The sequence below is a fragment of the Rhamphochromis longiceps genome, linkage group LG23 (genome assembly GCF_057381845.1).
Source record: "Rhamphochromis longiceps isolate RC_006_pf linkage group LG23, R_longiceps_female_GT1.1, whole genome shotgun sequence".
Taxonomy (NCBI): domain Eukaryota; kingdom Metazoa; phylum Chordata; class Actinopteri; order Cichliformes; family Cichlidae; genus Rhamphochromis; species Rhamphochromis longiceps.
In genome coordinates this window covers 46,431,120-46,458,736 of record NC_140578.1, presented here as the reverse complement: position 1 = coordinate 46,458,736, position 27,617 = coordinate 46,431,120, and the positions used below count along the sequence as shown (strand labels likewise).

Below are 27,617 nucleotides of genomic sequence, written 5' to 3'. Positions count from 1 at the left end.
GCCACCACATGCTTTGATGCATGCCTGACAGCAGCAGAGCATGCTCCTAATCAGATGATGAATAGTGTCCAGGGGCATTTTTTTCCCCAGGGTATCACTGACCTTCTAGACCAGGGATGTCAAACTCAAACACACAGTGGGCCAAAATTCAAAACTGGAACAAAGTCGCGGGCTAACGTTAATATTTATTGAAATATATTTATTCCTCCAGATACAAGAATGAATCTTATGGACTCAAACATGTTTTGCTGAAAAACTGAATATGGAACAAGCAAAGCTTAATACTAAACAATATATATATTAGCTGTATAATACCAGCAGGCCAGCTCTAATAGTAATTTGGTATGGCTTCACGGGCCAAATGTAATTAGGCTGCGGGCCAAATTTGGCCCGCAGGCCAGAGTTTGACACCTATGTTCTAGACAGTGCGTTTCTGATCCGTTAGACATTTACACCAGTCGATCACTGGAGGTCGATTTGTAGGCTCTGCTACTGTTTATTCTGTTTCTTGCTGCACAAAGAAGCAGATACTGCTGAAATCTTACCAGCCACTTTAACCAGATTACCAGGTTTGGTCTTACTGGTTAAGAACAGATTACCGTACCAAGCTATGATACAAGACATTCAAACAGATTCAACAGGTATCACCTCCACTGTAACTGTAGGTTGTGGTCCTGAGTGTGATTACTGTGTTAGACTCTGCACAAATGAACCACACCACGAGTAAAACGAGCCAGAGTTACATTTAAAAGGGCCGAACACCAAAGGTTTGGAAACATCCTGAGAAACTTAGATCATTGTGCCAAAACCACAACACAGTCATCTGCTGTCCCATTTAAGAAAGCGAGCTATCTACATAGTCACAAAAATACAAAAAGAATTGTTAATAATTAGTAAAATTATATAAGTGTAATAAGTATAAAAGCAATAATAATAATAATACCTGTGCTAAAGTCATTAAAAGCTGTTGTAGTTTTTCCCAACAGAACGGGGAGCATCTGATTAAAAATTAAGAAGCTTTTGTCTATTAAATCTTTCAAAAGTAATCCATGAAATCAATCTGGCATGTTGTCACAGTTACCAGCTACCTGTGCCAGAGAAACGCCCACCATCTTGTTCTGTACCTACGGGCCCAGCTCTATGAGGTTACCTTGGATTGATACTAAGCTAACTTCAGCTTTGTTCTACTAGTTCACGAGTAACAAATAAGAGATTTATGCAGAGTAACTGCTGATAAAGTAGTAATTAAATTTGTTTTCCAGTTTCTCACCAATGTGGTATAAGCCGATCCAGTCAGTTGCATCCACTTCCTCCTTTATGTCCCAGGAGATCACCAGGTGGCTGTGACCCAGAGTCACCTGGTATGTAGAAGCTGTGAGCGATGACCGACTTTCTGAAGTCACCAGGTCTGTGTCACTATTGGCCCGCTGAAGCCCCAGTCCTGTTTCTGGCTGATTCCCTGATGACATTGTAGAGGAGGCCGAGGCCGAGGCTCCGATTGGTTCCTGCACTGACAAGCTGCAGACGCTGTCAGGCCCGATCGTGTAGGGTCGGGTATGTGGAGTGCGTCGACGCACCGCCAGCAGGTGTTCCCTGGCACTGCCACTAGGTGATGATGAGGATGATGAAGAGGCAGTGGCAGCTGTTGCCATGGTAACAGTAGAGAGAGGTGAAGGGAGGGGATGAGAAGTTAGGGGGTTAGGTGATTAGCTAGTGGTGCTGGTAGTGGTGAGTGTGGGATGTAAAGGTGGAGATGGTGATGATGATGATGGTGGTGGTGGTGGTGGTGGGGGGGGGGGGGGGTGACTATGGACAGGGGCGAGGGGGAAGGACAGCAGATGCAACAGAAAGGCGAACGGTGGTGACAAAACAAATGGACTGAAAAAAGAAAACAAATAAGGAAGTGGAAACGATGAAATCAGAGTATGAATAGCAAGAGATAAGACCAGCGACCTTACAGGAGAAAAGAGACGAAGAGGTGGAGGCAACTCTTCATCAGAACTGAATATTTGGAGCAGTGCAACTGCAGTATAAAGTAAAGGGAACTGCTTGGATCATATTTCCACTGAAAGAAATCTTCTGCTCGGTGGCAACATTTAGGACAAGGCACTTGAGAGTTCGCAGTTTCCACAAGCTATCATTGAGAAGAACGTAAAGTGTTGGTGGCTGAAGCTTCTGTAAGCAGTCATTTATATCCTGTCATGTGACACCAGTCCATTTTAACACACACTTAAGTGCCAACAGTACAGCAGCCTCTTGCTTAAGAATTAGTTTGCTTGAAAGGTTGAAAGGTTGAAAGTCATCCAGCCACACATTATAAAAAGAGAACCATGGAGGTGGGACAGGGGCAAAAAAGACGCAGGAGGAAGGATAAAGACAAAGCCAAGATGCTGCCACTTGTATGTCCAGGTAGGAGGAAGTGACGGGGGTGGTCCTACAATCCACAAGGACTGTCAGGGATGAAAGGAGGCTGGAAACCTAAAGGAGAGAAAAAGAAGCAGCTGATTAAACAGGAAGAAAACAGGAGTGAATTATCTTTTGTCATAATCTTTTGTGTGCTTAACAGTGGCTGATGTCACCTGAGACGACTGTCTGGATAATAATCCGTCAGTTTAAAATCATTTAAACGTTACTAGAGCCACTTGCAACACATGCAGAGCTTCGATAACAACAAACATGCAGCAATTAGCACAAATGTAACGTCTAAGGGTGCTTAGCGATCAGGGGCGGGGGGGTCATTTCACCATACACTGGCTGTGACCAGTCGCTCCCTGCAAGATTTCAGACAGAGGAGGTAAAGGAATTATAAGAAGAGTCGTCCAAGAGCCAAGGAACACTTGTGGAGAGCTACAGAAGGAGCTGGAATCAGCAGGTACATGTTTACAAGAAAACTATAATTAATGCACTCTTACAAACAACTTAATGAACATCTGCTGTTTGATTTCTTTGGATGTGATTGGATGAGTTATTACTGACGTGTGGTGAGAGTTTAATTTCAATAGTACCTTTGAGAAATACATCTACTTAAAAAAAGTGGTGACATATTCAGTACTTATTATTATCTACATGATACATTAATGGGAAGAAAAGCCGAAAACCATCCTGACACTGGCAAAGGCATCAACTACAGGCCACCACTACAGCATCATCTGCCCCTAAATTAAGGAAAATATAAATTATATATGAAGCAGCTGGAAGTGCTTTCAGCCTGCAGGTAAAATAAGTATTGTGTTGTGGTGTAATTTTCTGGCAGCAGGGACATCACAGTTAAATTATTAACTCTAAATTATTAAAAACTGTGTTTATCTTGAAGAGTTTCTGGTTAACCCAAAGTTAATAGCTAATTTTTTATAAATCTGGAGCAAGTGTGTAGAAAAAGAGCCGAGCTCTTCGACAGCACCAGTCACAGGGACGCTACATAAATAGCTGCAGCATGATTAGAGAACAATAGAGGGGCCAAAGGGAACAGCTTCCTGTTCCCAGCACACCCACCACATTCCTCCATGCCACTTTGTGTCTGTTTGTTTTTCCATGCATTGCTCTGCTCGAGCTTAGAAGCACAACAAAGTGACTGAGTGTGACAGACTCCAATTATTTAATTAACTGTCTGCACATAATTGAGACAACACTATCAATCTGAGAGATGTCAGGACAAACTAGAAATGCAGACAACAAATGCTTTTGTCTGAAGCAGTGCACTGATTGCTTTGCTTTTTTAAGTCATATAGCAGCTGCAGCACTGTATCCAGGACACAATGGCAACTTAACGTACCCTTCCAATAATTAAAAGAGATGCAAATAAAGTCTAGAAAGATGCATTCTGGACACATACGTACATGTTTACATTGACACTGAAATGCATTTGAAATAATTCAAATGTAACTCATATTGTACACAAACAGGCCGGATTTGTAGTTCAGATTCTGTAAACTTACCTAAACAACAACATTGTCCAGCCATAAATATTGCCAGTGTAAATTTGGCTATTATAGGATTTGCTCCTATATGAATGAAATTGTCCAAAATGTCTTGATATGTTGAAGGATTAAAACTTTTAACTAAAAACAGCCCCACACCATAATCCCCCCTCCACCAAACTTCACACTTGGCACAGTGGGGTCAGACCAGTACGTTTCTCCTGGTGACCACGAAACCCAGACTCCTCCATCAGACTGCCAGATGGGAAAAGTGTGATCCGTCACTCCACTGCTCTAGAGTATAGTGGCGGCATGTTTACACCACTGCATCCAACGCTTGCATTGCACTTGATGATGTAATGCTTGGATGCAGCTGCTTGGTCATGAGGCTCTCTACACACTGTTATTGAGCTAAAGCTCCAGAGCTCTATAGCATGCATGTCACTTGCATTTGCCACTAAAACAGACCTGGAGTAAAACATATTAAGCCCAAGCAGCCCATAGGTCTCTCTGAATATGCTATCATCCTTCAGTGTGGAGTCTGTCTACTCACAAATGCCAGGAAACAAAGAGGCAGAGCTGCCACAGAGATGCTGAGCATCCACTAGCATCCAAAACAGAAGCGCTTGTTACTGTAATCAAAATCCTTTACTTGGAAAAAGCAGGTGGGAGTTCTTAATTAAACCAGCTTTTCGAAAACTTAAATATGAAGAAAAGTTACTTTGAAGCTCCTCCCATCCACTGCAGTTCATGTTACACAGTGAAAAGTCTACAGTAACACTACAGACGTTAAATTAAACCATACGTACGCCGATGAACTATTAACTTAGTGTGACATAATGTTTAAAATGGGCATCTTTTCTGTCATAGTGATACCTGCAGTAACCAGGTCTGCTTGACCATCTATATTTCAAGGCTTTAGTAACATTGTTTTGTGGAGTTATAGAAGTATAAATATATAAAAATTACATTTGAGTTGTGTTAATGTTTTAAAATATAAAAATTAAATCCCACACCGTCCCAACATGCCCGTAAAAATATACATGGGAGAGTAAAACGCCACTGACCTGGTGCTGTTAGGCAGGACAATAAATTATTAACATGTAAACCTAATGTTGCATCAAAGCACAGCGTGTTTTCTTTCTTGTTGCCACCACAGTAAAGGCTTAGAGCCACACATACTCATTCAAAAACACACAGGCGCGCACACACACACAAAAAGCATATACCCATGAACATACACCCACTTTATCTCATCCAGGAGCCACAACACTCTCAGAACTGCTTCTGGCTCCTCAGTATTTAAGGAAGCATTTCATGAAGAGTAAAGGCTATTTTATTTTATGCTTTAGTTTAAATGATATGTAAAACTTATTTTATTTGACATTAATGTGTTTGTGAATATTTGTTTTTGCATTTAGGGAAATGATTTCTACAAAAAAAATCTAATTTTTAATCAAAGGAAGGGTTTTTGCTTTTTTGGCAGATATTGTATCCTGTTAAACTGTTACAACACTTGAATTCTAAACTGGAACCAATGAGCAGTTATATTTTAAAAGACATGTAGGGCTAACCCTTTTGAATATTCACTGTTACTTGCTTAGGACGTATTTCTTATGTGATTACTTGACAGAGTAATAAACAGAAAACTCGCTAAAATAACCAACAGCTGCAACATAATACAAGATTTGAACTGCAGCCAGTTTGATTGGCTGGATGTTGATGTAACTGGAAATAAAAAACTACTCACAGTTTTAATATTACCCACAGACTAGAATCAGCCGTTTACTGAGGTTTGTGTTTAAAATCAAAAAAGCAAGTTAGAAAAGACAGTCAGGAATTTAATTCAAGTAACAACAGGGCAGGATGTCCTGCAAAGGAAGTGGTATCAAGTATCAAGTCAATAGCCCCAGCTGTCCAAGGTAGGCTTAGTACACCACAGAACAGTGCTGCCAGTTTGCTAGTGAAAAAGTCACACATTCACCCAAGGAGAGAAAAACAAGTTGCCACTCAACCTACAAACAGACCCTTGGTTTATACTACAGTTTACTGTATACAGATTACACAGTCAGGCTCAGACCCTGAGTAGACGAGTGGACACGGTGAACAAATCAGAACTGCAGTGCACATTCAGGTCAACCTCAGAATAAGCCCTGATCCCCTGCTGAGTTTGTAAATGTGTACACAAAGTCATTCTCTCTCTTTAGGACAATTTCATTTTAATGACAGAGTCAAGAAAGGAAATCATTGCATAAAAGTTATAAACTGATCTGCAAGTCACTGAGTGACCTAAGTGATGGTGAAGCACACCTGTCGACAGATTCAGTTTCATCTATTTCAACTTCTCCAAAACCACAACAAGACCAAACAGCTGTGTCAGGGACAAGCTTCTATTCAATTCACTTTTATTTATATAGCGCCAAATCACAACAAAAGTCGCCTCAAGGCGCTTCATAGATACAGAGAAAAACCCAACAATCATATGACCCCCTGTGAGCAGCACTTTGGCGACAGTGGGAAGGAAAAACTCCCTTTTAACAGGAAGAAACCTCCGGCAGAACCAGGCTCAGGGAGGGGCGGGGCCATCTGCTGTGATTGGTTGGGGTTCTAGACATGCACAAGGCTAAAACAAACTACAAGACCACCAGCAAAACATTTGGTGAGGTGGTGATCACTGTTTTTTTAGGATTATTAGAAAATGTTAGAAATATAAAATGACCATCAATCTCCAGACCATCGTTGGGTCTGGAATGATCATGAGAAATGTGCAACTTCAACGCAAAACTACACTGAAGGAGCTTGTTGATGATCTAACGGAAGTTGGGTCTCCAGTCACCAAGAACACTACTGGTAACACACTTTGCTGTAACAGACTGCAGCACCTGCGAGGGCCCTGCTCAAGAAGGTACATGTACAGACCCATTTAAAGTTTGCCAGTTAACCTTTAAATGATTCAGAGGTTTGGGACAAAGTGCTGTGGTCAGATGAAATCGGGCGCTTTGGCATCAACTGTGTTTGGAGGCAAAGAAATACTGAGTATGACCCAAAGAACAACATCCCCACCATCAAGCATGGAGGTGGAACCATTATGTTCTGGGGCTGTTTTCCTGCTAAGGGGACAGGATGGCTTCACTGTCCCATGTACTGTAAAGTACGAGAACTTCCAAAACAGTAAGAACAGTGAAGCGATGGGTCTCCAGCATGACGATGACAAGAGTCAAAGTGGAAAGACAATATGTGGAGGGGCTAAAGCTTTGAGGTGCTGAGCAGCAGCCCATAAGCCCAAAGGATTTACAGTTTCTGTAGAGACAAGTGGACCAAAACCTGTCTGCATATGTGCAAGAACGTCGTTATTGCAGAGAATGGTTCTGATAACAGGTTTAACTCTTTGCTCCTGCAGCTTTTCCTCCTGACAGCAATAAATGAAGCTGATACTCGAGGCTAAAGCGTGTGCTGTGTGTGCTGTGGCTAATTACAGATTTATTTGTTGCTGCTGCTACAAATGGATCAAAGAATGACTTCATCCGCTCACAATAGCAAGCTCGTCAGAGTCAGGCTGTTGCCTAAAGAAAATGGGATCATGCAGCGTTAACGGGAACAAAAACAACAGTTAAACCCAGCTGTTGAGGTTCTTCTCATAAACGCATACTCTGTTGTGCTACAAGAAGTGTGTTATTGCATATATAGAGGCGCCTTCCGTACCTTTGCTTTGAAAAACAAAAACAACCCGTCGTTTACACGCTGAGAGCGGCGAAAACACGTCGCGCACTGAAGGACAACAGGCCTCCTCACGGCCCTGACACAACAGATCCCTCATCAGCGGAATCCGCCGTCCAGAACCAGGCGCAACCCCGCCGCCTGCTCGTAACCCAACAAGGGAAGCAGCACCTCTTAAAACGTTTGCTTCTTACGGCTCCCGTTTATAAATCATGGTCCAACCTCGTTCTGTCTGCTGCTCGGCGAGGTTTCCGATTTAAAAGATCGACTTTGCCCGGACCGCTTCAAATCCCATCTCCTCGTTTCCTCGCATCCCTGCTCTTCATCCTTAGTTGGTACAGACGCCAACTACGCTGCGTGATCGAAAACAAACAGTACTCCGAACATGGAGCTGTGCTCCTGCTCAGGAACTTTTGTTTGTAACCAAACCAGTTCTTCCTGTGGGAAACCATGCAGCCCGTTCAGCGTCGAAATCACTGATTTGACTGACACCTCCCACCTCCATCCCCTCCTTACGCCAAACGTGCCAAACATGAGGGTCGGGGACCTTCAGGGGTCGCTTAGAAGTATTTCAATTACAGGAGGAGAATTACTGTGTTAATCACAGAATTCAGTATGCTGTTTATATTTTTTAAATGAAAAGTTGAGAATGTGAAAAGCATTGATATGAGGGGGGCAAGGTCTGAATTAATAAAGAATAACTGCTTGAAGAAGGAAAATATACTAACAAAGGCTGAAACAAAAGCAAAAACATTCATGCCGTAGCAGCGCTATAGCTCGTAACCATGTAACAGGTAAATGTGTGCCTGAAGAGTAGCGACAGCACCCGGTCAGGATGACACTGTCACATTTCAAAAGCTATTTTTTTAAAAGAAAAAAAAAAAAGCATAAAGATGTCTTTTGCTAAGCTATGTTGCTGTATAGCTACAGCAGGGGTGTCAAACTCAAATACACAGTGGGCCAAAATTCAAAACTGGATCAAAGTCGCGGGCTAACATTAATATTCATTGAAAAAAAACTTCCTCTAAATATAACAAGGAATCTTTTCTTATGGACTCAAACAAGTTTTGCTGAAAAACTGAGTATGGAACAAGCAAAGCTTAATAAATGTATATATAACTTAATATTGCACACATGCAAAATCAAAGTTCCAATTAAATAACACATCAGTGGAATTCATTTCTTAAATAAAAACTGTATTTGCAGCCTTCTGAATTAAATTGTATCATTTTATCATTTGTCAAATTTTCATCATATTCTCCCACCTGCTCCTTTTTTTATTCTTTTAGCCATTTTGGGATCGGTAGCATGGCAGTATTTGCATGGTTGCTATGACTATAGTCAACAGAGGAGAGGGAGCTAATAAGTCCTGTCGTGACTGACAGGCCAAAACACCAACAGAGCATTCTAGGAATTGTAGTATTAGCAGTACATGACCTGTATAATAATGGCAGGCCAGCTCTAATAGCAATTTTGTATGGCTTCGTGGGCCAAATGTAATTAGGCTGCGGGCCAAATTTGGCCCGCGGGCCAGAGTTTGACACCTATGAGCTACAGCTAACTGCCACATCTAGCATAGCAACATATACAACACTGAAAGTGAAGTTGCTGAGGTTAATAATTTTCCTTCTTCCAGTTACTACTCAAGCCGTGCATTGTTGGCTTTGGGACCTCAGCTACATGTTTCTCCCAAGCTGGAAAGCACCACAGTAAAGTGCTTCCATTCACGACCAGTTTATACGTATCACCTAGTAAGGACATTTGTGTTTGATCGATTTGTTGTAACAGTGGTTCTTATTAAGAATTATAACAATAAATCAATAAATGCAATAAATTGATAAATCTGAAAGCCTTTTTTTGTTTTTGTGGGTTTTTTTATTTTTGTCCACCTTTAAATAGTGTGACATTTGTAAAGAAATATGTGGGTTGTGCCCATGAAAAACCTTAAAAATCTTCTCTGCCAATGCCAAACACCTTTCTGCTTTTATCTTCTATTAACTCCTGTCTGCAGTCCTGACCTGAACCCCACTGAATACTTGCAGGATCAGCTTAGGCCACAGGTGTCGAACTCCAGATGCATTACTAATGGTTTTCATCACACTTATTTGTGTTCAAAGTCTCCTTTCTCATAAGTTTGATTCTAATTTCTCGCTTGATGCTGTAAAATTGGGTTGCAGCGCTTTAACTGCAGCTGCAGCAGTCACGCAGAAACTTGAATGCAGTGTCGTATTGTAAAAATGCAAGTCGAGCAGGTACGTTATATAACTTTAAGTATTAAAGATAAATATATAAAAGATTTAAAAAAAATACAAAATTGAAAAAAGAAAAGGAAAGAAAAAAAAGATGCAGAGCGATTTTTAAAAATAAAAAAAATTTAATTTTGGTGTTCTAAACCAATTCCAAATCTTCAAGGATATAATGCCTTTTAACCTGATTAGGGGGAAAAAATCTTTGACTAAAGTCATTCTAATAAATTTGGAGATTTTTCAGTCACTAAAGTCAATATATTGAATGCTGAGTTTGCTCAAACTAGGGACAGTGCAGCAGATCTTCTCTAACCGTTTTAGAGGAACTGGCATTGCTTTTATCACCGTGTATATTTTAGGATCTGTTCTTCACACAGTAACACATCACAAATATGATTCATGAAATGTGATATTTCCCAAAAACCTTTGGAAAACTCCCTTTTCATTCAAATTTTCTATTAATAATAACACATCTATAGTCCATACTGGTCTGTTATGTGAACTTCTGTTTATGAATCTCAGTAGAGAAGAGCCTGTTGATCAAACTGACTGCTTGTTATTAAGAAAAGATTAAACAGTTTTAGCTTTAAAGCAACATTCATGACACCAAAATCAATCACATTTCCCTCTTTATAAATGTGTGTGTCTGTACATACATGTATATATATTATTTTTAACGAGGTCCAAGTTGTGTGCGTGGGAGTTCGAAGCAGCCACTCCACCTAATGTCACTACTGTGCAGGATCCAAAAGCACAACGTGACAGCTCCTAAAGGGAAACAAGTCCAATTTAAAATCTTGAATAAAATTTACCCGACAAATAGACTCCTTGGTGATAGATTCAAAATAGAAACTGGTAATTGTGTATTTTGTGAAACAGAAGAGGAGGATTTGGACCATCTATTCTTTTTGTGCAATTTTATACAAATAATTTGGTTGGATTTTCATACCTGGCTTTATTCCAGTGGGATTCAAATTACCCCATTTACCTTAAATATGATATTGTTTGGAGTGTTTTTGAAAGAAAAGAAAGCTAACTAGAAAAATTTGCATTTCCTGCGAAAATGCAGTGTGGATGCTTAAAGCATCCACACAATTATGGTGTTAATGTGTTATTAATCTTGTGCAAGCAATTTATACATAAATGTCGTTTTTTAAGACTAAACCAACACTAGCTTACTGGAAAAACGACTTAAACCTGTTGGTTAAATCTTTGACCTTAGTTAAAAAGAAAAAGGCTGCTTTTTTTGTTTCCTTTGTGGAAGATTTTGATTTAGTGAGTTAATAATCTGTATATTTTCTTTTCCCCATGTATGGAAGTTGCTAATATGTAAGGAATGTTTATTCTCTCAATCTGTAATATATGGTGCATTTTGTTTGTATGTTAATATTACTAAAAAAAAATAATTAAAAAATAAAAAATAAAAAAATAAATAAAAAACAACAACGTGACAGCCCCACACAAACGGGAAATGTTTCGTTTTCTACAATGGGACGGAGTGCAGCCACAACAGGGAACACAAATACTGACAAATCATCTGACCACAAAGAAACAGAAACAGTTAGTTTTACAGTTATTTTAGATTAATAATACTGAACATTTGTGCTTTGTATTTTAAGCACAACTGCAATTCAGAAACAAAAGAAAAGAAACATAATTTAAAATGAATTATTTAATTATCCTCCCCATGACAAAGCTGCACTTGGTATGGCCCAATCAGCACTTCCTGTGCTGTTATTTTGAGAGCGCTAACCCGGAAGTTTTTGAAGGATCACGTGGTTGCCGTTTCACGTTAGTTAATGTTGACTTTTGCTACAGTCTGAGTTTAGAGTGCTAGCGGACGTCACGTATCGGATGTACAGCGTCGTACACATGATTTATGTGTCCGTAAACTGATGTGACAGCTTGTTTGAAGTGGCGGGAAACATGTCTGGATTCAGTAATGAGCTCATAGATTACCTCGAGGGTAGAATAACTTTTGAAGAGTTCGACAGAAGGAGAGACGAGCGGAAAGCCAAGGTAAGTTATGTTGTTAGTTCGGTAACTGTTAGCTGTCTAGCTGAGGCAGTATCACTCCTCAGCATCACTTGGACTTGTGCTCCACTTGTGTGACATAAAATTATATACTTCCTTCATTCTGACCTCTCAGTCAGGGCAGGTAGCTGAAGATGTGGAAGACGCTGAGCTCCCGTCGACGTCCGGACTCATCTCAACGAAGATCGGTAATCTCTCTCTGTCAGTGGCTCTGGAAATGTAAATAATGGACCCTTCTTTCAATAGATAGCGACACTGAATCCCATGAGCGAGTGTGTTGTAATTGTCATGGTTTTAGGAATATAACAAAGTTTTAAAAATAACTGGAACAACAAAACTGGATGAACATATTCACCAAATGTAAATTCCAACCTGCCATCATCTTTCCTCTAATGGAAAAACTAATAGATTTCAGTTCTGGACTATTTAGCCTTTATCATGCTTCTTGAACAGGTCAGAATTTCTCTTAATGGAACTCTTGTGATTTTCCTACTTTGACAAGTTAAAATGTCTGAAACTGCCTTTTATTTGATATCAACATCAATAAAAATGACAGATAATAACTACTGTTCTTAAGGGTTCACAAAGTACTGAGTGTTGCTCATAAAGCTATTGTTTTGGTCAGAGACTGCTTATAAAAACTGGGTCAGCTTACTTTGATTCCCATCCTGGATTGCATGCAAAGTATGGTAATGTTACTCAAGCCAGCTTTCCTGTCTTCTCAGAGGATGGAGTTAGCCCAGGAGTCCAGCTGGCCTTTGCCTCCATGCTGGGAGAAACTGCTGAACCACAGTCTTCAGAGGAGGAGGAGGAGGAGGAAGAGCAGGACAGCCTGAGCTATGTTGATGATGCACATGATAAGGATTACATTGCAGACAAAGAAGAGTTGCAGGCAGAGGAGATAGGGAAGAGGCCAAGACAAGTGGGGAGACAACAGGGAAAGAAGAGTGAAGCTAAAGAAATGGCAGAAGATGTGACTGTAGGAGATGTGTTTGCACTGGAGATGGAGCTGAATCGAGAAAACAAGAAGATGATGAAGGTGAGACGGGCGAACGGTCATGCCTAGGTGAGTTTTTGCAGTTCTTAGTTAATATATAACTATGTGAACAGGGGCGTCGTCATGGCAGCAAGCTGCCCCGGGCTCTGAGAGGCTTGATGGGAGAAGCCAACATTCGCTATGCAAGAGGAGAGAAAGAGGACGCCATCCTGATGTGTATGGAGATCATAAGACAGGGTACGAAGTGGGTTTGCGTGACCTTACAGGCATATATTCACTCGCTGTTTGTGTCGACACTAACTTTGGTTTGTCTGTGTGCCAGTTAGTGTTCAAACACTATGAAAAGTTAAAAACAAAATCTCTTCTCCCTTTGTCCCTCAGCTCCTCTGGCATATGAGCCTTTCTCCACGTTGGCTATGATCTATGAGGATGAAGAGGACATGAGCAAAGCGCTGCAGTTTGGCCTGATCGCCGCCCACCTCAACCCCTCGGACTGCGAGGAGTGGATCAGACTGGCTGAAATGTCTCTGGAGCAGGACAACATCCAGCAAGCCATCATCTGCTACAGCAAAGGTCAGTCTGACACGGACCGGCACGCATCACTTCCCACTGGAACTTCACATCTGTTTATTGTCTGTTGGTGGGCCTGTTGAACAACACAGTTCCTACCTGTTGTGTTAAAGTGGATGTTCATTACTGCAGGGCCAGTACTTCAATCCCATGGTCCTATAGCTATATTTATGCTGCAGTAATAAGCCCTGTAATTTCCTCAGTCTGTAGTTGGGGTGATTGCTGCAGCATATTTAAAACTCTCAGACTGGATTTACTTAGTGGGATAAACTGGCTTAAGGCTGCAGTTGGAAGAGCCATGCAAAGTAACAAATCACCCGAGGGGCTGAGAAATGAACTAATAAAAGTAACGCACATCAAGTGTGTTTGTCTCTACAGTTTCTGATCAAACAGCACAAGAACAATGGATTTTCTGATGTAAGAGCAAAGTCAGAAGGTGTCAGGGATTGTGTGGGGTCTTAAATATGGGACAGGTGTTCCTCTGGATGAGTCCTGCGTACCACTTGAGCTGTCGAATCTATCCAGAGACGAGCTGTTTTAGTGCAGACAAGTCCAACGTGTAAATCTGAAACGTGTCTGTGAACTTTGTACAACAGAAAACAGTCAAGTCCTGACAAATCTGCGGTTTAAAAATGACTGCTACTGCGCCTTCTATCGTTGGTGCTTCTCATACCGTTGAATTGTGGAATATGAGCCACCACTGCAAAACAAACAGGGACCAGGGAAACGCTGGTTATCATTTATATACTTCTCTAGGTTCAAGCCTTGCTCCATTTCCACAGCTATCAAGTACGATCCTACCAATGTGCGCTATCTGTGGGAGCGCTGCAGCCTGCAGATGCGCCTGGGAGAGCACAAACAGTGCATGGACGGCTACCGCAGGATCCTGTCACTTCTGCCGCTGGAGGATGGAGAGCACTTCATACAGCTCTCCAAAGACATGGCCAAGTAAGGGACACACACTGACATGCTATGGTATGTGTTTTTATAGACACATAAACTATGTTCTCGTTTTCCCCCCTAAAATACCGTCACCTCAAACCATCTGATCTTGGATTATCACCTTGACAGTTCAGTTATCGGTATTTGCTTGTGTGGGTCGTGTTTAGGAGTTACTATGAAAGCAGTGACCTGCCCTCAGCTCTGAGTGTGATTGAGGAAGCTTTGGCACGACACCCCGACCTGGTCAGTGATGACTTTATCAACATGGCCGCTGAGCTTTATATCACCAACCGGCAGTACAACAAGGCCCTGCAGGTGGGTCTCTGTGGAAAAACCTTTATTGCCGTTTAGACTGAGAACAAATGTTTTCGGTTTAAATGGATAAACATTCCACGTGTTTGCTCTCCTAGGTCTTGGTGCAGTTTGTAGGCATCGTTTTGGTCAGAAGTGAATCCACTTCAGATGTTATTCCACCAACACAAGAAGAGGAGATTAAAGAGGAGAGCACCGAAGACCAGGAGAAGCAACCTGCAGACGGGACACAGTTACAGAAGGAAGAACAAGCTGCAGCAGAGGAGAGCGGTAAGTTGCAACGACATGAGGCGCTACACATTTACATCCTTACAAGAGGATTCAAACTCATCGTGGCTGTTCTTCATCATATGAAGAACTCTCATAGCCTTCATGACGTCTTATAGGAAGTGCAGAAAGATGAGGACACAAAGTGAGCGTTCGTTGTGGCTTCTTTAGTGGTGCCTCTGTGACTACGTTTGCATAAACAGGATGTGTTTAGATGTTGTTGTTTTTCAAAATGTTTTCCACACTCGAGCACTCAGTGATCTCAAAAGACACTTCAACAGATGCATGCAGCGATCGCTTTATATCAGCAAAATCACCTGTAACTCGTGATTGTGTGTTTAACACTTGCAACATACTCGATAACATTTCTTATATTCAGAATTATTTAATGAGGGGTGGAATCACATTTTCTGTCTTTCCTCAGTATTTCATGTCCACGCACAGAAAATCCAGACATTAAAACATTTCTTTACTCAAACTTTTCATTCCACATATTAAACAAACGTATGCTTTCATTTTATCTTTGATTAAGAATAAAGGTGATTTACTGTTAACACAAATAGATAAACTCTGTTTAGCACCATCTATCATTTTAACATACCTTTGGCAGCAATCCTGCTGAGACACGTTGGCATGGCTTCAAATAGGATATTCAGTCTCAAAACCCTCTAAGTAGAGTGGGCCAAACATCCTCCAATGACGTGAAAGAATCATTGCCTGAGTCTTTGGGGAACTCTTTTTTACTGATTGGTCGTTGTGTGCTGTTTCCAGGTGAAATTGTGGATGTACAGGTACCAGACAGCGTCCCAGTGGACCTGAGGACCAAGTTAATTGTGTGCTTCATACACCTACATGTCTACGCACCCACCGAGGTAAAACAGGACTCAAAAACATACAGAGCTCAGCTTATTAATGAAGTCTTTATTAAAAGATCATTTCATTTTAGAATCTTCTTGCTTTTAGGGCTTGGTTTCAACACTGATGGAGCAGAGTCCAGAAGAGATCGGCGACTTGTACCTGGATGTCGGTGAAGCGTATCTGGAAGAGGGCAAGTACATGTCTGCTCTGCCTCTGCTGACTGCCCTCGTCGTATCTGAAAAGTACAACCTGGCTGTTGTTTGGTTGCGGCATGCAGGTAGGTCCAGCAAAAAGGGAATGATGTTAAAGGAAGAGGTGCGTCTGCAAACTTAGACTAAAAAGACATTTCACCTTCCATCCCGACTATTCTTCATGTGTGAAACTCTGTAACAACAGAGAAGCCAAGACCTTAAACGAGGTCTCACTTCAGGTCTGGCTTGGAAAAAGAAAACCACTGTTATGTGTCTTTGTCACTTTCCTTTGTCATCTGCAGAGTGTCTGAAGGCTTTGGGCCACATGGAGGCAGCAGCAGAAAGCTACACCAAGGTGGTGGAGATGGCTCCGCAGCACCTAGAGGCCCGGCTCTCCCTTGCCACACTGCAGCAACAGTTGGGCCGCATGGATTGTGCCCTTAAGGCGCTGGAGTCCATGTATGATAGCAACATACTAGCACACGATTCTTCAGCCGCACAAAAGGCAGGGGATCTTTGTTTTTGCTTTTTGCATTATCACGTTAGGTTGCATTATCTTACATTTACAATGTTCCTGAAATGTCATGGAGGGTTCTTAGAGGTCTTTTTCATGGACATTTTCTGGTAACACCAAAGGGGGAAAAGGAGTGCAAACCTCTGTCCTGTCAGGAGGCACTGACAGTCACACCTTATAAAGGGGCATCCCCACTGAAGCTGTAATCAGCAACCCAGTGACCAGAGACCACGGAAAGTGAATGTATTTGGGAACTTCAAGCAACAATGGGTGAGATAGTGTAGTGATGTGAAGTGGGTGGGTGCCACTTTTGGCTTCTCTCAGCTTAGACGTGAGCCATTGAAGTGATTAGGTGTGGAGAGCACAATAGTGAGTTGGATTTGGAGCCCGGCGAGTCTGGTAGTTAGTTTCCAACTGTTAGTGGTAATATGATGCAGAGTGAGCAAACGACTTCCTGCCCACATCCCCCTCATTGCTTCATTGTTTAATGCACGACTCCTCAGAGCTTACAGTGTAATCATGCGTGTTTGACCCACAGCAGTTTACCTGCTTTCATAGTTTACTTGGATTCTGGTTAAACACAAGATTTCTGTGCTTTCCAGACCTGAGCTGAGATTAGAGTCAAGAACACGTAGTCTGGTTACCAGCTGGAAAAAGGAAAACCATCACCTGCAGCATTTGGGGATGCTATGCTGTTTGGTCAGTGCTCTGTGTTTGGTAACTGGTTTTGTATATCTCTGTGTTTGTAGGAGTTAAAGCTTTTGCTCCATCGCTCTACGCTCCTGAAGACACAGGGGAAAATGCAGGACTACCTGGACACTGTGATCACTATGATCTCGATGCTCCTCAAGGTAACACACTTTACGGTTGCTTTTTATCCGTCAGCCGCTCATGATGGGGGGTCGTCGTCACCCTGCTGGACGGGCAGCATGAATAAGTTTGTGAATGTGAGAACTCTAAAACGAAGCTACATTGGAGTTTCAGATTGATGGAATAGGAGTCTGAGAGATGGCCACCACAAATATTCTGTTTTTATTCATACTGTGGCTATAAAGAGTGCTTTTTCCTCTCTGATAGAGTCAAAGGAGTTGGTACAACTGTTCCACATATAGAATACACTACGTTTGACCTCAGCTCTGCAGTCTAGCCAAGTGTCAGTGAAATCAAAGAGGGAATGATCTTAGAAGTTTTGAAAAAATGCAGAACTACTTGGATGCTTTGAATTTGGGAGGAACGTTCGGCTGCTTCGGCTGGATCAGAGCTAATCTGCCTGACACGTAAATGATGTTAACTAGTTCGCATTAGCAGCTGGGTTATTTCATTAATATTTCATAATTCAGTAAACAGGGCGGCACGGTGGTTAGCACTGCTGCTGCACAGCAAGAAGGGCCTGAGTTCATTCCACCATCAGGTCCTTCTGTGTTTGTGGGTTCAGTCCAAACACATGCAGTTTGTGGGGACAGGTTCATTGATTATTCTAAATTGCCCACAGGTGTGACTGTGAGTGCGAACGATTGTCTCTGAGCCCTGCGACAGACTGGCGACCTGTCCAGGATGTGCCCCGCCTCTCGCCCTGTGACAGCTGGGATAGGATCAATAAGTAAATATATACTATACCAACAATATTAATGCACTTACCAGGAGAACTGTGACTGCTCTCAGTCTGTCAGTGATATTGACACAAGTACAAATGGCTAATGGTGTAAACACAACTTTAGTGTAAGTTCAGTTTGTTGTTCTTGATATGTAATTGTTTGGTTTTTGACTGTTGGTTCAATTCTTAACAAACATTTTTATCATTCAAGTTATTTTGTACCCGACAGGGAAAAAGGACAAACACCTCAAAGTTGATAAGACGGGCTTTTTACTGTAGTTTGTTTACTGAGAGTTCTCCTCAACAATGAGGTTACTGTGAGAGAAGGTGAATCTGAACAAATAAATGCTCCATTTTTTGTTTTTGTTGCGCACATTTCATTGCGTCCTGGGAGTCATTCAAAGGTGCATAACGCATGCATGTTTATAGGTGGCCATGCAGCGAGCTAAGGTGTGTGTGAGCTCTGTAAACGTGTCAGGTGAGAATCACCTGAGGCTCGTGAAGGTCGAAGACATGCTACCAGAGATTGCTGACCATGAAACGGCCTATCTGGACAACACTGGTATGTTATCTTTGTCTGCATCGTACTTGGCTACAAGGTAGAGCCCGTAGTTGGTCTGGTCACTGGATTTCACTTTGTCACTGTCATCAGGTAAAACCAACGTCCTGTCCAAAGAGGACTGGTGGCAGCTGCTGCTGAGCTGTGTGCTGACGCTGTGTGAGGTGCAGCGCTTCCAGGAGGCGGAGATGCTTGTGGATTCGGCCATGGAGTTCTACTCGTTCTATGACAACAAGCCCAGGAGGAAAGAACTGGAGTTCATTGGCCTGTCTGCCACAATCCTGGACCACAACTATTACAAGGCCTACAACTACATCAGGTAGTTAATATGGGCGTGGCCTGGCATAAAGAGCATGCCGCAATTATAATAAATATAACATTTCTCTGTTTTTCCTCTCAACAGACTGATGCTGTTGGAAAATGTGGCTCTGCCTCAGCTTTGGAATATTTTTAACCAGGTCTGCTTGTGTGTCAGCAGAATAGAAGATCACTAAAGGAGAAACTGGCCCAACTATTTTACTAAACTCTTTTCTTTCTAGGAATTAAAGCGGCACATTTGTGAGGACAAACTTTTAAATATATTTAAAAGTATTTGTTTGTATTCAGGAAATGCGTCACTACACTTCTTAATGAGAAGCAGGAAAGTTTGTCCTCATGAAATGTGCCTGCTTTCTTCTGAAACGACCACTTATCTTGAATTTTGACTCTTTCATTTTTACCGTCTTTGCACAGTTGATTTATTTATTAACCAGAGAGCCTCTGATGCATTGTCATAGTCTGTATGAAGATTTACTGCTAATACTAAATATTCAAATGAATCAAAAGCATAGATTTCCTGAATTTGGTGGAAAGATTTTGTAAACAAATGTTTGTTTGTTTTTGTTTGTTTTAACTCTCTGCAGCTGACAATAACGTCGCAGCACCAGCGCCACCATCGCTTCTGTCTGCGCATGCTGTTTAAACATCCTGACAATCACGCCCTCTGTGTTCTCTGCGGACATAACGCCATGGTGTCAGGGAGCTTCAAACATGCTCTTGGTACTCGCACACGAATCGACTAACTAGAGATGATAAAAACATTTAACATCACTACCGCTGCCACTGATGTGCACCAGCATTTTAAAGGAGCCCTTCCTTTGCTTACGCCACACCTCTCAAACTAATGTCATCAAGTTTTGCTTATTAGCTTGTTCTTGATTGCAGATGTCGATGATCACATACCTCCAACACTGCTTTGCATTGAAAGAGAATTATGTGAATTAAAATGTGTTTTATAACAATATCCAAGCAACTGGACACATATTGGTAAAGTAACATTGCTTAAAATGATATAAAACACTAAAAAGGTGCTTTGAGTGCCAAAGAGATTTGATCCCAACATTTAAATAAATAATTAACAGTCTAGCAGTTTTGTCTCCATTAAATCTCACAAGATATTTTTCTGTTTTTCCTACATAGTCGATTTAAATGACAGTCGGCATAATTTTCGAGTCGTCAGCCATTAGAGTATAATTCAAATGTTACTGAACTAAACTCCCGATGAAAACAGTTTTTCAAAAATACAAAACTTGAAACGCACGCTTCCAAATTATTACGCACACACAGTTTCAAAAGATTTTACAGGTTGTAGAGAATTGAAAATGGTGATTTGTTGAATTTGCAGCATTAGTGGATCAATTTCACTGAAATCAGAAACATCCTAACAGGTCAAGTTACACATTAACACAGGACCCCTTATTTGATAGCAGTTCTACAATTCTTGGAAGTTTTTGGAAAGTTTCTGCTTGAATGTGTTTGCAGGATGTCAGAATAGCCTCCCGGAGCTGCTGTTTGGATGTGAACGGCCTCCCACCCTCATATTTGTTTGCTTGAGGATGTTCCAAAGGTTCCCAATAGGATTGAAGTCAGGGAGGAATGGGGACCACACCATGAGTTTCTCTCCCTTTATGCCGACAGCAGCCAATGATGCAGAGGTGTTCCTTGTAGCATGAGGTGGTGCATTGTGTTGCATGAAGATGGTTTTGTTGCAGAAGGCACAGTTCTTCTCTTTCTACCATGGAAGAAAGTGGTCAGTCAGAAACTCCACATCCTCTGCAGAGGTCATTTTCACTCCTTCAGGGACCCTAAAGGGGCCGACCAGCTCTCTCCCTGTGATTCCAGCTCAAACGTGACTCCACCTCCTCACTGACGATGCAGCCTTGTTGGGACACGGTGGCCGTCCACCTCTGCATCCATCTGGACCATCCAGGGCTGCGCTGCACTCATCAGTGACCAAGACCGTTTGAAAACGAGTCTTCTTGTAGCCCTCAGATGTCCTTAGGGACATTTATTGTCTTTTGCATTTTTAATTTTAAACCATTTTCACTGTGTTGAGTGGAATATAGCCAAATTTGTCAAAGAATTTTCTTTTTAATTATATTTTATAATTGTGGTGTAAATTCATTAAATCAGCCTAAAATGGCTAAGTTACAGCAATCCATCCACCTTAGTCCCTTTGGACAAAAATGTCCACATTGAAACCCATTATAAACGCTATTTTTCACGCCAGAAAAATTACGGTCAAAGGGATCGTCAGGTTTCCAGCTTAGGTTTCGTTTTGGACTACAGGCCTTAGAGTTGTAATTTTTTTATTTGTCCACCGGGTGGCGCCCTTGCTTCACATTTGACCTCTGCTGGAAAACAGCGGGCTGCTTGGACAGACCTGCCGGAGATGAAGCCTCATCTCCGGCGTGCAGCAGCGGCTTCGCCCGCTGATCGGGCGGGACCATTTTTTGGTCCCTAGGACCATGAGAGGGTGCATTTTTTTTTTTTTTTTTTAGTCAACAGGAAATGACGTATTTGTTGTCACGTGGTATCGGGCGTGTGTGCTGGAAAAAGGGGTCCCCGGTGATCGTGCCCCGGTAATCGTCGCGACTTACCCCGGCAACATGCACTTATTTCGGCCTAGAGGAGGAGCATTTGCCGCCTGGAGACCATTTTCTGGTCCTGAAAAAAAAAATAAAAGGCGATCGAAATGAATGTTGGTGCCAATCTTTAGTCCATCTAAAGGCCTAATTATAATAACAATCAAATATTACTTCAAATGTTTTTTTGGGAAAATATTCAAGTTTTATGTTTTTTGGGGCAAAAAAAGCAGTGCGCTCATGTGACGAAACCGGGATATAAAGGGTTAAAATCCGCGAAATGTAATTAAAACTTGACATGAATATTTCAAGGAGAAGTAGGTCTAAAAGATTGGCTAATTTAAAGTGAAAAAAAATTAATATTTAATATTTTTATTGCACATTTTGGGGAATGGACATAGGCTTAAAGGTGGATGCATTTTTTTTTTTTAATGTGCTCCTGCAAAAAAAATAATGGCAGGTCAAAATGAATTTTGGTGCCAATCTTTGGACCATCTAAAGGCCTAATTATAATAACAATCAAATATTACTTCAAATGTTTTTTTTGGAAAATATTTAGTTTTTTTTGTTTTTTGGGCTAAAAAAACAGGGCGCTCGTGTAATACAACTGGGATTTAAAGGGTTAAAACAACGAAAATATAATTAAAACTTTATATGAATATTTCAGGGAGAAGTAGTTTTAAAAGACTGACCAATTTAAAGTGGAAAAAAAATATTAATACATGAGATTTTTATTGCACTTTTTGGGGAATAGACATTTATGTCCATTAGGGACCAAGGTGGATGTCTTTTTTAGGGATCTCCAAGGGGTAGTTCTGGGCCCACTGCAGAGTTTCTGCTTGTGAGCATTGGTTGGAGGTGGTTTATGCACAGCTGCAGGTCTCTGGAGGATCCTACAGCTTGATGTTCGCAGGGCTCCAGAGGCACCAGCAGCTTCAAACATGTGTTTGCTGCTTTGTGATGGCCTTTTAGCAGCTGCTCTCTTAATCTGATGCATTTGTCTGAAACCTTCATCATTGTGCCTTTACCTGCACGGACCCATGTGTGCTCTGACTCACAAATCTCTTAACATGATGGTGATCACGCTGAAATATTTGTGAAATATCTCGTTACGTGTCCAAGGCATTCAACTATTTCACACTTTTCAGCAGCAGAGATCCTTTTTCATTCCTCTGTTTCTTGAAAATGGAGGCCTGCTTAATAATGTGGAACATCCTCCTTTAGTAGTTTTTCCTTTAATTGGGCTCAGCTGGCAAACTAACGATCACAGGGGTCCGAGGTTGATTTCAGTGAAACACAGAGTCCTGAGACACACTCCCATCCATGGTTTTTATCGAAGAACAGCTTATTTAATCTTTATGACACTTAAACACAATTTGCATAATAACTTGGAGCGTGGTGTAAAGGGTTTAGGGATTATGTTCACACTTGGTCCACTTTGCACAGTAGTACATTTTTCAAACACTGGATGTGTTTTCAGGTCAGTATGTTCAGGCCTTCCAGACTCATCCCAGCAATCCACTGCACAGCCTGTTTGTAGGTCTCACCTTCTTCCACATGGCATCTCAGAGGTTTGTGGCTAAACGGCACACGCTGGTGCTGCAGGTACAGAGTTCGTTTATTTCTGTGCACAGTTCAGTCCTATAGTCTGTTCTTTTAAAACCAACGTGTGCTCTCAGGGTTTCTCCTTCCTGTGGCGTTACGTAGAGCTTCGTGGAGAGTGTCAAGAGAGTATGTACAACCTAGGCCGAGCGCTGCACCAAATGGGCCTCACACACTTGGCTATGCATTACTACCAAAAGGCGCTTTTACTACCAGCAAAACAACTGGAGGTGGGTAAAAACACAACTTGCTGCTTCAGTGCAAACGTAGCCTTTAGGACAGTGATGGATGTTTGCCTCTTTCTCTCTCCCTTTGTCTTCTTATTTTTTCTGCAGGGCATCCCAGGTGACCAGGTTGATCTGAGGAGGGAGATTGCCTTCAACCTGTCACTCATTTACCAGGCCAGCGGTGCAGTGGAAAAGGCCAGATACCTCCTGAACACACACTGCATTATTTGAAAATGCATACTCGTCTTTACTGGTTCTTTTTCATTAGAAATTTCTACCAACTAAACCCCCATGAAATGGATTCAGGAAGTCTTATTTATTAAAAAGTGTTTGTAAATATTTACCATTTTGTATGGCGTATGTCATTTCTACATTTGTGCGGATTTATCTCTGTAGTTCAGTGTCTGATAACATTTGAGGCATGTACTGATACTGGATCTTTCAGTTGTATTATTTTTGCAAGACCTATAGTGTCTGTCTGCTGTTATACAAATTACCCTAGAAAAGCCCTCGTTTATTTTAATAAAGAAATACAGAACAAAGTATTTGAGGTGACAGTGTTAGCCACTGATCCACCCTGCTGGCTGACAACAGGATAAATCATTACCAAATCTCAGAATCATGTATAAAATGTCAAAATTCAATTTTATTTTATTTACACAGCAAATCACAGCAACAGTCGCCTCAAGGAGCTTTATATTGTAAGGTTGACCCTACAATAATACATACAGAGAAAAACCCAACGATCATATGACCCCCTATGAGCAAGCACTTTGGCGACAGTGGGAAGGAAAAACTCCCTTTTAACAGGAAGAAACCTCCAGGAGAACCAGGCTCAGGGAGGGGCGGGGCCATCTGCTGTGATTGGTTGGGGTGAGAGAAGGAAGACAGGATAAAGACCTGCTGTGGAAGAGAGACAGAGGTTAATAACAGATATGATTCAATGCAGAGAGAAAAGGGGGAAGGAATGGAGCCGAGTCTCCAACTGCAGCATCTGTAACAAAACACACTAAGAGTGCTGAAGACCTGAGGCAGCAACCATCCTTCAGCAGAAAGAAGAGGGAGGCCCCAGATGGTGTGCCTAAACTTAAAGTCTGCATTTATACACCTCTCTGTATTTAATCTTTAGTTATCATTGACCTCTGGCTCTGTCTTTATCCTGTCTTCCCTCTCTCACCCTAAACAGTCACGGCAGTTGGCCGCCCCTCCCTGAGCCTGGTTCTTCCAGAGGTTTCTTCTATTAAAAGGATATTTTTCCTTTCTTTAAATAAATGTGAATAGAATTAAGCCCTTCATTTTCAGAGGAGCAACGCAGGCAGTGGAGCCCATTTGTTGCTAATGGGCTCAGTATGGTTCGCCATTGGCAGACTGCAGGTATGGACTGCAAAGTGTATCTGTGGCCAGATGTAGGCAGCATCATCCACGTCGAACTGCATAAACAATAACTGTGTTGGATGGTTTTGTCATTCCTGTTAGATCAACCCTCACACTCTACTGGCACAATTTCATACAGTAGATGCCTGTCACCGATGCTATTACGCTGCAAGATACATTTCATATCTTTTTTAAATTTCCTTTAAAAAAAATTGCTGTTCAAAATGAGTCTCATGTCTGTGGTCAGTGATGTCTGCGGCGTTCTCTGGTTGGTCTTTGCACTACTTTCACTGCCGTTAGCCTTTCCATGCACGCAGCTGAAAATGCTGGGAAGTCCTTGAACAGATCAATGCAACCAAATTTAAAAGTTTACCTTTGGAAATCACACAAACTTAAAATACTCCACTGCAATATTTTCCATTAGGAAGTCCTACCCTCTGCTCCTGCCTTTTCAGTGGTTCATTGTCAGCTTACTTATCCAGATCCACTCTCATCATATGCGGGAATATTTATCGCAGCAAACCCTGAGAAACAGGACTCGGAGATATTTCTTCAGTCTGTGTAGGTTCTCTGTCATCCAGGTCATGGTAGTCTAAGGAGCTGGGAAGGAACACAAATACAAGCTAAACAACATAGTGTGTGCTGTGTGGTGCAGCGAGTCCTCCTCAGACCTCTATAGTGTAGAAACCAAACACCATGTCGACAGGACCAGACTCAGCAGCACATCAACATCCAAAGGATGAAGGTCAGTGTTTCAAGGATGCCAGTGTTCATATTCCGGACAGAGAACGTTCATGCAGAGATTTCCTGCAGGATCCTGTGTTTACGTTTTCTTTTTAATTCAAAAAATCAAGTGTCTGAGTCAAATCAGTATAACTGCGTGCTTTATTGATATACAGTAAAGCATTTTATAATACAATAGTAAGGCATATATTTGGTGGAATCTGATATGTTGTGAAGTACTGATGTTATTTGAAAAATGATGAGACTGAAACAAACGTTAATTCAAAACCTGGCCAGTCAAATCAAACTTAGTGCCAGAAACATCTCTGGGATACTGCTCGATGCCAAAACACGCATGCACGTAATACTGTACTACTTTCACATACTTCTGAGTTGTTAAATATTAAATAATGATGAACTTCCTGTAGTCACACATGCTTTAATTGAAACACAACACACAGCACAAAATCAAATAACCTTTAACCAAAGGAAAAAACGTAATGTTTGCTAGAATAAAATACCTCCTCCACATAGAAAAAGGTTTAGTATATCCCAGGTTTGACAGTAGTGCACAGGGATTAATGCATGGATGCACGGATAAATGCATCTGGGCATTCAGGCTGGAGGCTCCTACAGTGCATTTACTGAACAGTATAGTTCTGAAATGAATTAGCTAGCAATTTATTAATGCGAGGACTGAGAACAGCGGAGAAACTGCCTCTGAACTTTCACACAAACTCAATTTAACCAGTCTCTAAACATTCTTTCATAGTTCAGGAAATCCTCACAATCTAGCAGCCGTGTAACACTGCAGTGCTCAGATTCTAGTCTTACAGTACTGCTGAAGTCGGAAAGCTGTGTTAAAAATGAAATTCTCATGTTGCACGTGTCAGTGCAACAACCAAGATCGGAACTTCAAGGTCCAATGTAGAGCTGAAGCTGAAAACTAGATAATACTAATATTCTGAAGAAGATATAGGAAGTACTTATGGAGAAAGAGAGGGACACCATCAGATCTTTATCGCTGAAGAAATGCCTCTTGCTCACTTGCACCAAACATCTTTCTCTGACTTCTCAGGTCCTTACTGCTCTCATGCACATGTTTACTTTGCATCTCCACGAGAGAAAGAGGCAAGGTTGCTCTTGCAGCGCAGTTCAGTCATTAGAAATGACAGATCTGAACGAGGCCTTTGGGCAGTAAATAAGGTGAAAAACTGAGAATAACAACAGGGATGAATGTATGGAAAGAACTCAAACAGAACAAAGTTTGTCACCCAAAACCCCACACCCCCACACACACACACACACACACACACACACAAATATACAGAAAAAGAAGCACAATCGTGTTTCCCCAAAAGCTTGGCCAATGGCTAAAATGTCAATAAAATGAGAATTCAATTACTTGCAAATCATTTAAAATGTGTGTTTGATTTAATAAATGTTGAAACTAAGAATTTATTTTCTTCTTTAGGCTTTTATCTTTGACATAAGTCAAAGATACTTTTAAAAGTTCGTTCACTGTTATGCACCATAGTGGATGGAAGTCACTAATCCTCACCGACAGACCACAGTACGTCAGGCTGAAGGACATCACGTCTGACACAGTGGTCAGCAGCACAGGAGCACCACAGGGAACTGTGCTGTCCCCTCTTCTCTTCACCCTGTACACCTCTGACTTCTGCTACAACTCTGAATTATGCCACATTCAGAAGTTTGCAGACGACACAGCCATCATGGGGTGTATCTGGGATGATCAGGAAGAGGAGTACAGAAGTCTGGTGAGGAACTTTGTCGCATGGAGTCACACAAACCACCTGCAACTCAACACCTCAAAGACTAAGGAACTGGTTGTGGACTTCGGGAGGTCCAGAGAAGGTCCACTGCCGGTTCAGATAGAGGGGGAGGAGGTGGAGGTGGTCAACAAGTACAAGTACCTCGGGCTGTGGGTGGACAATAAACTGGACTGGTCATGCAACACAGAGCACCTGTATAAAAAAGCCCAAAGCCGACTGTACTTCCTCAGGAGGCTGAGGTCTTTTAACATCTGCAGGAAGCTCCTGAGGATGT

The 27,617-nt window shown here is 41.7% G+C and overlaps 2 protein-coding genes across 4 annotated transcripts in view; one reads left to right on the top strand and one right to left on the bottom strand.

Annotated features, from left to right (window-relative positions):
• Positions 1-8,127, bottom strand: part of hecw2b (HECT, C2 and WW domain containing E3 ubiquitin protein ligase 2b) — a 75,597-nt gene extending 67,470 nt beyond the window's left edge. Inside the window, exons 1-2 of one of the 2 annotated variants that reach the window (XM_085398750.1) lie at positions 7,620-8,127; positions 1,271-2,478 (exon numbers count right to left, since the gene is read on the bottom strand). In XM_085398750.1, coding sequence (XP_085254876.1) covers positions 1,271-1,652 — 382 coding nt within the window. In that variant the 5' untranslated portion in view covers positions 1,653-2,478; positions 7,620-8,127. The remainder of the gene's footprint in view (positions 1-1,270; positions 2,479-7,619) is intronic. The other variant, XM_085398751.1, reaches the window with a different exon arrangement.
• Positions 8,128-11,647: 3,520 nt separating this feature from the next.
• Positions 11,648-23,793, top strand: gtf3c3 (general transcription factor IIIC, polypeptide 3). 2 transcript variants are annotated; one of them, XR_014909652.1, is made up of 19 exons: positions 11,648-11,899; positions 12,030-12,102; positions 12,640-12,953; positions 13,025-13,148; positions 13,293-13,484; positions 14,264-14,429; positions 14,591-14,738; positions 14,834-15,005; positions 15,774-15,874; positions 15,966-16,137; positions 16,354-16,556; positions 17,315-17,416; positions 18,589-18,721; positions 18,812-19,037; positions 19,122-19,176; positions 19,621-19,756; positions 23,102-23,226; positions 23,329-23,453; positions 23,559-23,793. XR_014909652.1 is itself a non-coding variant. In XM_085398706.1 (19 exons), the coding sequence occupies exons 1-19, from the start codon at positions 11,807-11,809 to the stop codon at positions 23,679-23,681; spliced, it is 2,811 nt and encodes a 936-aa protein (XP_085254832.1). In that variant the 5' UTR covers positions 11,648-11,806; the 3' UTR covers positions 23,682-23,793. The 2 variants fall into 2 exon arrangements, 1 of the variants encoding a protein (XP_085254832.1); XM_085398706.1 differs by having other exon boundaries at positions 23,301-23,453.
• The last annotated feature ends 3,824 nt before the right edge of the window (positions 23,794-27,617 follow it).

Coding starts and splice junctions, on each gene's coding strand:
- gtf3c3 (XM_085398706.1), top strand. CDS start 11,807: ATGTCTGGATTCAGTAATGAGCTCATAGATTACCTCGAGGGTAGAATA. Junction 15,006..15,773: donor AGCTGCAGCAGAGGAGAGCG/GTAAGTTGCAAC, acceptor TGCTGTTTCCAG/GTGAAATTGTGGATGTACAG. Junction 15,875..15,965: donor ATGTCTACGCACCCACCGAG/GTAAAACAGGAC, acceptor TCTTGCTTTTAG/GGCTTGGTTTCAACACTGAT.